Source organism: Halyomorpha halys, unplaced genomic scaffold (assembly GCF_000696795.3).
Source record: "Halyomorpha halys isolate HHAL.00 unplaced genomic scaffold, Hhal_1.1 Scaffold20.1, whole genome shotgun sequence".
Classification (NCBI taxonomy): Eukaryota; Metazoa; Arthropoda; class Insecta; order Hemiptera; family Pentatomidae; genus Halyomorpha; species Halyomorpha halys.
The window spans coordinates 233,948-246,145 of record NW_027110474.1 but is presented as its reverse complement, the minus strand read 5'-3'; the positions used below and the strand labels follow the sequence as shown (position 1 = coordinate 246,145).

At 28.7% G+C, this 12,198-nt stretch overlaps 1 protein-coding gene across 1 annotated transcript in view; it reads left to right on the top strand.

Moving 5' to 3' along the window:
- gish (casein kinase I gish) overlaps nucleotides 1-12,198 on the top strand; it is a gene marked incomplete in the record, with an annotated part of 196,453 nt that overhangs the window by 163,637 nt on the left and 20,618 nt on the right. The window contains 4 exon segments of the mRNA XM_067048647.1: nucleotides 3,630-3,744; nucleotides 3,821-3,940; nucleotides 4,048-4,218; nucleotides 5,259-5,407. Of these exon segments, the coding sequence (XP_066904748.1) occupies nucleotides 3,630-3,744; nucleotides 3,821-3,940; nucleotides 4,048-4,218; nucleotides 5,259-5,407 (555 nt within the window).

Sequence of the window (12,198 nt, the reverse complement as noted above, 5' to 3'; positions counted from 1 at the left end):
TATATATATTTGGCCTTATTTTCCCTAAGAATAAGAGACTTGGTTTGCATAGAAGTTTCTTCGGGGGTGTATTTTATATTGATTTGAAAATCCTTAGAATACGATTTTGAGTGATTCGAGGATGTTTAATATACATGTATTTGTTTATTTTTCCTCTTTTCATTTAGATATCTCCATTAGCTAGCCCTCTTTGGATTAAAGTTGCTACAAGTTGATATGTTCTTTTCTAGCCCGAACAATACCATAAAAATATAGATGAATTTCAATTCAAATTTCATCACGTTCTTATGTTTTTTTCTTGGTTTTTAAAGTTTTACGCACCTTCATAGGCCCTCCAAATTGAGTTGGTGGGTTGAAGTTTGTAAGTGAATTTAATTGTTGCTTGAGAAGTGCCTTTTGGGAGTCTTAACTTTTTTTCACCCCTCCCTCTTTTTTCTTTGCACTTTTTAAGGTCTCACACAATCTAGTTATAGAGCTGCTAATTATTATTCGAGGTGAGTTGCAGTTAAACAAAAGCCCTAAATTACAATGAACCAAGTTTAGTTTATTTTTCATTTGTTAGGATATGACTAGTTAATCAAAATGTTTTGTTTTTAAAATTACTTTTAAAAAATAAAATCATAATATTATAATGTTCTACAAATAAAACACGTTGGTTTTCTGTAGATTAATGAAGAAAACTTACAACTATTTTTTTATTTCAGAGCATATGAACAATTAGGTTTAATTTGATTAATCCATAGGTTGTAGGGGATTTAACTAAAACTATAACCCTATTCTTTAATTGTCCGTAGAACGATCATTCAATGTGTTTTTTGGCCTGTGAAGTGAATTTGTGTCAATAGCTTGTAAAAAGCATCTATGAATTACTCTTAACCAATTTTTATTCGTGTTGTAAAGATAATTTTATTATAAAGTTAACATATAACTCCTTACTATATGACTTAAATGTGCTAAATCTTCTTGAACTATTAGAAATGTAAGTAGGGTAAGATTAATTTATGGGCACATATCCTTTCTATTATCATTGATTATTTTCATACCGAGAGTTGGTAAAATATGATTTCGGATCTAATTTTATTGAGGAATAAAATCAAGACAAATTAATGCATAAAAATAGATTAAAATATTCCCTACTTAATAAAAAAACATATTACCCATCATTAACTTTTAGTAGTAGTCATTACATCCTATTTGTTTTAGACACTCATTTATAAAAAATGGAATATGACTGATAAAAATGAGGAATAATTCGTTGTGAATTGAAGTTTTTTGTATCGTCATATTCTTTAACTGATTTCGTATGTTTTGAAGAAATGTTTGGGAAATTTGTTTTTCTAAAAGAATCATGTTGGTATTAAATTATTGTATGTGACTACTGGTTAAAGGTAAAATATTATAATTCATAAACAATTTAAGATTTAATATTTTTCACTTTTACTGTTGCCATGTTTTATGACAAAGTTCCTTAATTGATAAATATAACAACCTTTTTTTTTTGTTTTTAAAATAGCTTAACCCATTAAAATAGCTTCTATTTTCTCATTCAACATTCCTCTATCATTTTCTTTAAAGATGCTACTGTGGTTTTGCTTTATAGATCATAGATCCCATGGATATTATTGCCCATTTCATTAATGTTTTTTTTATTGGAATCGCTCTGTCAGTATTGCAAAAAATAATAAATAAATACATAAGACAAACCAACAAAAATTTATTTTTAAACTTACAATATTTATTAATTAGAATATCATAATTTTTAAATAAGAAAATTTATATTTAATAGAGGTTCTAAATAAGATATAAAAAAAAATGTAAATAAAAGTTTCCTCAGTATTCCTAACCGTTGCTGTCATTATCATCTAAATGGTATTCTTTAGCATGTCCTGCTGTTAAAGAAATATGACTATAGTTTTCACGCTAGGCTCGATTTATAAATCTTGAACTTTAATAGGTTTTATTCCTATAGGCTTTGTATAAACATAAGGTCTACTTAAGCAGTCGAGATTGGTTTGTAAAGTAGTTTATATAGAGTCCATTGTTATAATTAAGAGTTTCTTAGCTTTGTGCATTTATTATTTTTTAGTGTATTTCATGTCAAACATTCATTAGAGGTGGATGGAAAACACTTTATGAAAAGTCATTTTGCCTAGAAATATCTGCTTTTGATATGATATCTCTGTTTTCATCTTATTTTTGGCAGAATCTTCCATATTTTTGTTTGATGAATTTCACATTTGAATTATTAATAACTGTGATAACGGAGAAATTAGAACAATTTTTATTTTTCTGTTTTTTTTTTTTTTTTGTTTTTTTTTTTATCAATCCTTTATTTTTTTATAGAAATTAATTGTATATTGTCATGACTGAATTAATTAATTTATTGATTATATGTATTATGCCATTATTTAATACCTAAGAATAGTACATGGTATAACCTATATGCTCTCCAAATGTAGCTAGAAAGTAAGAGTTCATGAGAAGAATGATTTTAGTAACAATTTTAAATGGGAAAAAATTAATTTTATTTTTCATTTTCAATAAAATATTAAAACTGTACTGTTTAATGCTTATGAAAAATTTCATTTAATCCCATAAACTACGAAAAATTGTTTTGATTATCATAAATTTATGAAGAAAAAAAATTAGGGAGTGGAAAATTGAAATTACAAAAAATCCTTGTACATAAATTGTTCTTTACCATAAAAGTGAACTATATAATATAATAAAAATATTATATAAAATGATAACTGGAAATATCACCATTAATTGATACTATCATTCCTAACATGGCATCGTAATATAATTTTTTACAAAATGTGGACTAAAATTACTGTCCCATGGACACCTCATGTTAAATGCAAATAATTTTTTTTTTTTTTTCCAAAATGGTTTTCTTTTTCAGCAGTTTAAATTTTTGTGACCTGGTGTCTTTTCTGTAGAACTGGTCATGACCTGACTTTTCATGACCTGGTGTCTTAGAAGTAAAGTATGGAGTCATAAAAGTGAAATAATGCTGTATAGTCCTATTTTTTAGTCTTGACTTCAAGCATTCTATTTTGCTTAAAGTAAATTTATACAGATAGTTATGTAACTTAAATGAAGAACAGCCCATGTCAAAATTGCACACTTTTGATGAAGTAGATTATGTATGAATACACATACTCTTGAGCTTGATACATCTCATTTTATTAACCCTTTGCACTCAAGGGCTCCAGAGCAGAGGCATTTAAAATTTGTCAGGGCTCCGCTATAGAGACAAAGTAAATAATTTTTAGTCCATAACATGAGGACAAAGGCAAATCATAAAAACTATTGTTTATACGATATTTCGCTTTTGGTGACAAATGACGGTTGCGGCTCCCGAATTATTACGTTGGTAATATGAATGAAGAAAACTTCGAGTGCAAAGGATTAAAAGTTGACATGGATCTCTCCCTTCTTAAATCATAAGATTATATCTGAAGCTATCATTTGTAAGGGCTTATAATAGCTGAGCTAGTTATTGTAAAAAGTTTTTTTAAAACAGATAGTTTTTCTTGTAGTTACATTATTGTATGATTTTCTTTTTTTTTTTTGAGACTTTTTCTAAATATCTTTATAATATTATTACTCTTTTTTTCTTTCAGTTACATAGGATAGAATATGTTCATGGTCGTCATCTCATTTATCGAGATGTGAAGCCAGAAAATTTCCTTATTGGTAGGGCTAGTACTAAAAAAGATAAAATTATACATATTATAGGTATGTTATTTATATTTGATATGATTAGTATTAGTTCTAGTTTAAAAACTTTAGTTAATTTAAAATTATATTTCAGATTTCGGTTTAGCAAAAGAATATATAGATTTAGATACGAACAAGCATATACCTTACCGGGAACATAAAAGTTTAACGGGGACGGCTAGGTATATGAGTATTAACACGCATTTAGGTAAAGGTATGTATCATTTTCAATCATTATTACTGTTTTATTTTATCAAATTATGTTTTTACTATTAATTAAAAACTTACAGTTTATAAAACTAATTTAATTTTTCTTTTCAGAGCAAAGTCGGCGTGATGACTTAGAAGCCTTGGGACACATGTTTATGTATTTCTTACGTGGTTCCTTGCCTTGGCAAGGACTTAAAGCTGATACCCTCAAAGAACGGTACCAGAAAATAGGTGATACAAAAAGGGCTACTCCTATAGAAGTTCTGTGCGAAGGACACCCTGGTTAGTTCATATTTCTTCTGCAGCATACAAATATTTTTGTGATCTAAAACAAAATTTACCTGAATCATATGGTTTCATCTCAGTTTAATTGAAATACTATCTCATGAATGGTTCCTTCCTCATCAGGGTTTAGGATAAACTTAACATTTTGCTATTAGTTTATATTAAAAAATAAATTATAAAATTATGGTAACTTTAAGGAACCCATTCAATTCTATATGGCTATTCAAACTGTAAAAGTATTAAAGTTTGTAGGCAGGTATGAGTCAGAGTGAGTGGTGTTTAATGTGTACCAATATATATATAATAGCATCCAGTAGTCCAACCCATATGAAAGTGTGTAGGTGCCTCATACATCATACTTGTATGAACCGATGACAGTGCGCTCAAAGGAATGGTTACCCATATGAAAGTGAATGAGGGACATGTTCTTTTATTTTATTTTTTGTTTATATAAAAGCTTTTATATAATAAATAATAATAATATTTACATTACTTTAGACTACATTCTTTTGAAATTCATTTTTCTTAGCTACTAAATACGTTTCACTAATAACTTTGTTTTACATTTTGGTTAAAAATCAACCGAAAGATAAAAAAACTTAAAAAAATTTTGGAATACAATAAAATACAGGTTGTTATTAATGAATTTTACTGCAGTATATGTTTAGTTCTCTTATGTTTACCTACAGGTAACTATTTTTATTAAATTTCCTATTTCAGTTATTAGAGGGTTCAAAGAGTTAGGAAAAATGGAAAGGAATTATGAGTCAATTTATATAATTATGCTATGTAATTTTATTATTACAAATAATTATTTCAGTAGTTTTTAATTGATTTAAAATCATTTTTGTAATTGATTATTTTAATTTTAGTGAAATATCTTTAAGAAATTGGAAGTATTGTTGAGAATTTACTCTGTTCCTTGTTTTGATATTTTTACACAATTGAATTGAACTTTTAAGCGATGATTTTCTGTTTTTTATTTTTAATTTCCTTATATTTAATCTTAATTTTTTTTTTATTATTTCTAATTGCAGAAGAAATGGCTACATACCTGAGGTATGTAAGGAGGTTGGATTTTTTTGAAACACCTGATTACGAATATCTACGAAAACTTTTCCAGGATTTGTTTGAAAAGAGAGGTTATATCGATGATGCAGACTTCGACTGGTCAGACAAAACGATGGTAAAATTATCTATTAGTCTAATATATATTTTAATGAAAGCATGTTTTATTAGAGTATCATAAAAATTAAACGATTACATTTTTATGTGCTCTTTTTCTAATGATTAACTTTTAAGAAAACCAAAAAAATAGTAGGGGACTTATTCTTTTAGTAATAGTTATTAGTCATTAACTCTTTAAATATAAGTACCTAATAGAAGTTTTTATAATTTCAACAAATGTTTGTTAACAACATTTAAACATCATAAAAAAATATGATAGAGAGAGAATATAATTTTATCAAGGTATTAATTGAATCAAACATTACCTCAGCTTAAAATGTTTTTAAAAATCTTGATGTGACAAACCTTTCTACAATTATTTTTTTTCATAATTATTGGTAATAGAATCAATGAAATATGAAAACAAGTTCTTTGGTTTAATGCTTTATCTAGTGGAATTGTTTGAAGTAAGTTATAATGTATATGTTACTTTAATGTAATATGTGTTGCATGCAGGCAATTGGGAAGTACTGTCACCAAGGGTTACCAAAATTCAGTACACTATGCACACTTGAAAAAACATTTATACTCAAAAATCCTTCCACCAAAAGAATGTATGTTCGATAATATTTTTAGGGAGTAGGGGAAACCCACAATCATTCTAATATTACCTCCCTCTCCCCCTTGTCAGGAACTCAAAGTATCAAGAATATTAGAAGATATTCATTAAGAAAACTTATAAAATTAGACCTGGTGAGGAAAGCGGATATTATACTACTGGCAACCAGAAATATATAATATTTGAATGAAAAGGGTTCAAACTGGTGGAAGAACAGAAGAAATTAAGAGTCGACTTACTGGCAATAACTGAAATTAAGAAATGAGGGAAAGGGGAAGAAAGAATTGCTGACAATTTTTTTATTTTTATTGATTAATAAATTAAAAGAATGGTCTGAAATTCCTTCTGTATTTGGGACTCAAGTGACTTAGAAATGTTATGTTTTACTCCAATAAATTAATTCTGGACACAGCTATTAACCAAAAGGACACAGCCCCTAATAAAATAATAGCCTGATATTCTGATGCTACTAAGCGATGTGAAATAAAAGGGATTTAGGCGAAGAACAAGGAAATAGAAGCTCAAACGATAAAAGATAGAAGAAAAACCTAGATGGCTTTTGAACAGAAGCTAAAATCAAATTTTCATCAAAATGAAAGTTTTAGCAAGTGCTAAAGAAATTAAGGAAGTAAAAAACTACTGCAACCCTGAAGTTTGTCTTAGAAAGAAAGGCAAAGTTATTTGTCAAAATGATCTAGTGATGTAAAGGTGTAGAGAATATTTCCAGGAATTACCAAAAGAGATTAGTCAAGTATATCAAGAGAGGTGATGTTTGAAGATTTCTTTATCGATGAAGACAAACTTGAAAGAGCACTGCTAAGCACAACACTGAAAAATAATAATAAATTTTAAAAGGAATGGGAAGGAAGATCATGTTGAACCTGTTTTAGAAGCTGAAGAAAGTTTCTAAGAAATGGGATGTAGCATTGATTGATTATCTCCATTTTCAAGAAAGATGACAACAGAAACTTCAACAATCATAGAGGTGTAGTGTTAAGTTCTTAAGAGTTTTTTGTAAGATTGATCCTGTCATTCTTGAAAGGGAGTAATAAGAAAGGTATGAGGAATTAGATTACTCGAAGAAAAATAGGAACAGTAAAAAAAGTAGGACATTCAAGAAAATCAGATCGCATGGTATGATGATATTAGTTTGTTATATGATAGGTCTTTGATAAGAAGTTATAGAGAAACAAAATTAATTATTAATATGTTTCCTTAACTGATCCAAAGCCTATGACTTCACTGAGGCAACAAGTATAGAAAGGAGACGTCACAAAGTCTTCCAAGAGAAAAAGAAATAGATCATGGATATATGTTGTCAGTTAAAAGATTCTAAAAGAAAACCAGAAATTAAGTGCTAATTTGCTATTATCACCTTATGATAGTTAAAAGCTACCATAAGAATTAGGTCAGACTGTAGCCTCAGTCCCCTACTGTTAATTTTAGTTAATATTCAGTTATTTACAATGTCAAGGAGAAAATGAGGAAGTTTCACCTAGAATTGGCTATTCAATCTCCAGTGAGTCTCTCATTGCTTGTGTTGGCTATTTCAAATACATAGGTGCAAACTTACGTTGTAACAGGTATATATAGATATTGACATAATTGATTCAATTGAAGCTCTGGGCAGGATTTTTGCTGCTTTAAAAGATGTTTTTTAACAGTAGATTTGTAGAAAAAAAGATGTAATCTGTAGTATATCAAACTGTTTCTTCCCATTCTAACTTACCTATTTGTATCATGGATGCTGGTGAAGAGGAATCAATCAAGAATTCAGACATCAGAATTCAAATTTCTCTGAAAGATTGAAGAAAAGACAATAAGATTCCTTTTACCATTATTTGATCAAACCTCAATGTTAAGTCTGCCAATGATGTGTTACAAGAGAAATGGCTGAGATGGTTTGGTCACCTTATTAGAATGGAATCTTAAAGAATCACAAATCAGGGTTAGAGAAAAAGGGGAAAAGGAAGACCCATAATATAGAGAGGAAAATGAAAAAGGACTATCAGAAGAGGACTAGAGTGAAATCGAAGCCCGCTAGGGAGAGCTTCCCCCGGCAAGAGAGGAAAAGACTGTATAGACTTCCTTACTACACTGCATAAGTGGTGCAGAGGATTGCCTTTGGGGGGGGGGATGAAGATGATGATAATAAACTAATGGAATAAGAAATGACCACCATTCAAAATTGTTGTTATTCTCAGAAATTTATTTTTAATCAACCCCTGCCCCTCTCAAATTTAGATTTATGATGAGGTGTTTAGAGTAGAGATCAGGGAGAAGATGGTCAGGGGTGCGGTCAGTAATGATACAAATAAGTAAAACTTCTTCTTATATAGATTTATGATGATAGATATCAGGGGATCTATTGCAACCAATTGTTAATCATTAAAAAAAAATTGTAATACTGTCTAAAACACTTATTTTGAAATGTTTTCCCTTATATTCTGAGTGTATGAAATTTGTTTAAACTGTTTCCTCTTTCTATCATTAAAATTTTTTTTAGCTATAAGTATATCTAGCCTATAATATGGAGATCTGTAGTGTACCTCGGACAATTACTTATGTTTTCAGCCACTATATGGTTTGTATACATTTTTATATTTTTATGTTTTTGTCCACTTTGAGATTGCTTACACATAGGCATGGCTTTTAATTGTACTTCTGTCTTAATGTCATCATTGCATGTTATGACACCATCTTAGTTTATAATATTACGTATTCCGACCTAATATTAATTTGAAAAATTTTATTGGTGATTGTATATAAGTTTAAAAATCTGATGTGGTGCACGCATCACACAAGTTTCACTTACTGTGGAAATTCGTATTTTAGGGGTCTTGAGGTGAAAAATAACTATTATCGACTTAGTTCTTTCCAATAATGTAATAGTTTAACAAAAGATAGCGATACACGGCTTCATGAATGCAATAAAATAGAATGGGGAGTCTTGGCTTTTTCCTATTGAATTCCTGTCTTTATTTTTCCTTAATTATTCTTTAATTAGTTATCATTTTTTTTTTTTTTTAAATTTGGTATTTATCCAATGTTTATTATTGCTAACCATGATAATTTCAGTTGGTTGATTTTAATGGAAAAGTTTCTGTAACATCCCAAGTATGTCCTAATTATGTAATTTCAGTTTTGTACTAGAGTTTGCCAGACACTTAAATGCATGGTTGCTGATTCCATTTGTTCGTGTTGATATTACTTATCACTTCTATCGATCCTGTTTTACTCAATCAGTCTAATTCCGTGAACTGATCAATGTTGTTTAGTTCAATGATTTGTGTTCCATAATTTTAGTATGGCCCACATTGTATTGACAGTTGTTTTCAGGCAGTAATATTTATGGTTAATGATTGGAGAAGTTTGTCGGGGGGGGGTGCGGTCAGCAAAGAACAACATAAATAAACAAAACCATATTTATTTATTTTATGCCAACGTTTCGACCTGAGTTTCTGGTCTTTATCAGGGCTGTATAACAAAAGAGATAGGGCTCCGTATTTTTACATATCACTGGTTTTATGTTTTTCTTTTAAACTATAACTTGACCTTTTCATCATTGGAATTTCATATCAACTGTTGTGTCATAACGGTCTTTCTTGACAGTTACGTTTCTAGCCTTAGTCTAGTAGCTCACTCTAGAGGAATTTTCAAATAAACTCTTACATTAATCAGTAGCAGGCCCACCTACGCCACAACGTAAGTCTCCTTTCTCGTTCTCATATTTGTTACATTATTCTTTCCCTTTCTCCATATTCTACCTTTTCCTATTGTATATATATTAGATAGGTATATAAAATATATACATATATTTTTAGTATAGGTATATAAGTTAATACTCACAATGTAATTCAGATATAAGCCACTCACTATTTTTCATTGTTTGCCATAATGTTCAATTTATTTATTTAATTTTTCAGTTTTTTTAGACACTACTTGGATATCTTATATTATACATTCTTTTTCTTCTTACCTACATGATATTATATTTCATCTGTCACTGTTTTCAATTTACTACCATACAAGTCCACAAATATCAATCAATTAAAATTTTGTACTATTCAATTATCAGTTATCAATTTTCTATCATTTATGATTTAATTCAATATTTTGTATAATTCTAAATTTGTTTGTATACTATTCCTTTTCAATTGTATGCTACTCTAAATGTTGTTATCTCTTTTATTCTATAGCCCTGATGAAGACCTGAAACTCAGGTCGAAACATTGGCATAAAATAAATAAATATGGTTTTGTTTATTTATGTTGTTCTTTGCTGACCGCACCCCCCGACAAACTTCTCCAATCATTAATCTACGGTCAACTATCTACACCTCATTTATGCTTAATGTTCTTTTCCGCTAATATTACCTCACAACTTCATTTTTGTTCATTTGAGTTTAACTATCTTCTTTTGTATAAAAAGTATATTCCTTTCAAACTTAATTTTAATGAGATCTGTTTATTTTGAATTTTTCTTGTTATTGTTCATCAAGTGAATATGTACGCAAACATAAAACAATGAATCTGCTATTTCAAAAGCAAAAATATTTTACCAATATTAATGAATAAATATTGATAAAATATTTTAAGTTAAAATTAACAAATTTACTTTTACCTTAAATTAATTTCCTAAATAGAAATGAATCTTCTTTCCTATTGTTCTTCCTTCTGAAGATCTTTCTGCCCCGAATAATTGTAACAAGAAGTGTCATTGTAAAAATAAACATTTGTTTAAAATGTAACTTAGCTACATATCGCATCAAAGTTTAAAGTGACTGACAATCTGTGTTATTTCATTCATAAATGAAGAAATACTATTCAAATTATAGAAACTGTTAAAACCTTATAATAACGTTGTACTAACAAGTATTAAGGCCACTTTATTTTCTTCAGTTCCTTTGTTCTATTTCATCCGTTTTTCTTTTATCATTATTGCCTCTTCATCTGTTTATCACTACTGTAGTAAAGTGCTTTATAAGTATTTCTAAGTTCTAAAGATATATATATAGTAATATAGTATAAATAGTAAAATTAGATTGATATTAGTTAACTTAAACATTGAATAATTTAAATTTCTGTGTATATATTTATATCATTTTCATAATATTTTGTTCAAGAGTCGCAACTAAAACAGTGAGAAAATTAAATAAAAAATACCATTTTATCAAGATTTGGTGTGTTGCCGAGTCCATCTACGTAAAAAATTCTGATCATTACAGAAATTCTGCTGATCAACTGCTATATGTTCTGAATGTGATTCTTCTATAAGCATTCTAAATTTTTATACATTTTAATAAATAATGCTTATGTTATTTGCAGTTTTATTTTAGGTTACTTTGATATATGTAGGTGGTTTGAATATAATAAAATAAATATTTTGAAGTGATTTGTAATTTGATTTGATTTATTTAATATAATTATTTTTAATGTTTTCTAATACAGTATATGCATAGAGATGAACTAAATTAAAATTTTTTTGGAATAAATTTTCAGTAGATTATTAAATTTTTAATGTTCTCTGACTTGTGACTTATAAATTTTCAATTTTAGCCCCTGCTATTTATTTATAACTTTTCAAGTAATTAATGTGTTATTTTATACTAAAGGATAACATGGAGCCAATTTGGAAAAAAAAAACTATTTCCAAATTCAAATATATTTACTTTCATAATGTATTCATTACAGACTAACCAAATTGAGGCTTATTACTGAAAAAAAAAAATTATTGTCTTCTTAAAAATTAGACTGTACAAGTTTAGGGCCCGAAACATATTTTACTACCAGGCGCGCTTTATTGTATGCTGATAAAGTTCGTGAGGAAAAGTTAAGTTGGCATCGAGAGGAATTCAGCCTTCTTGGTTAATTAACATTTTTATTTTTGAAATCTGAAGGAGCACTTCCTTGTTAATGTGTTATTAATTGATAAATTCTATTGTAATAAAATAGAGATGATTGGGTAAGTCTTGTCTTATGCCTCATCTGTGAGGACAGTGGTGTAGCTGCTGTGGTAATGTCCTGTTTTCTTTTTGCCCTTTGCTCGTCCAGGCTCATTTGAAGTGTTGTTTGGCAAAATGGTGAATACCGTATATTTTCTGACTTGATGATCCTAAGGCTCTCTTAGTGAAAGGCTGACCAGCAATTCTCAAATTCAATTGTGGTAGGGGCAGCCAGGTTCGGGGGTAC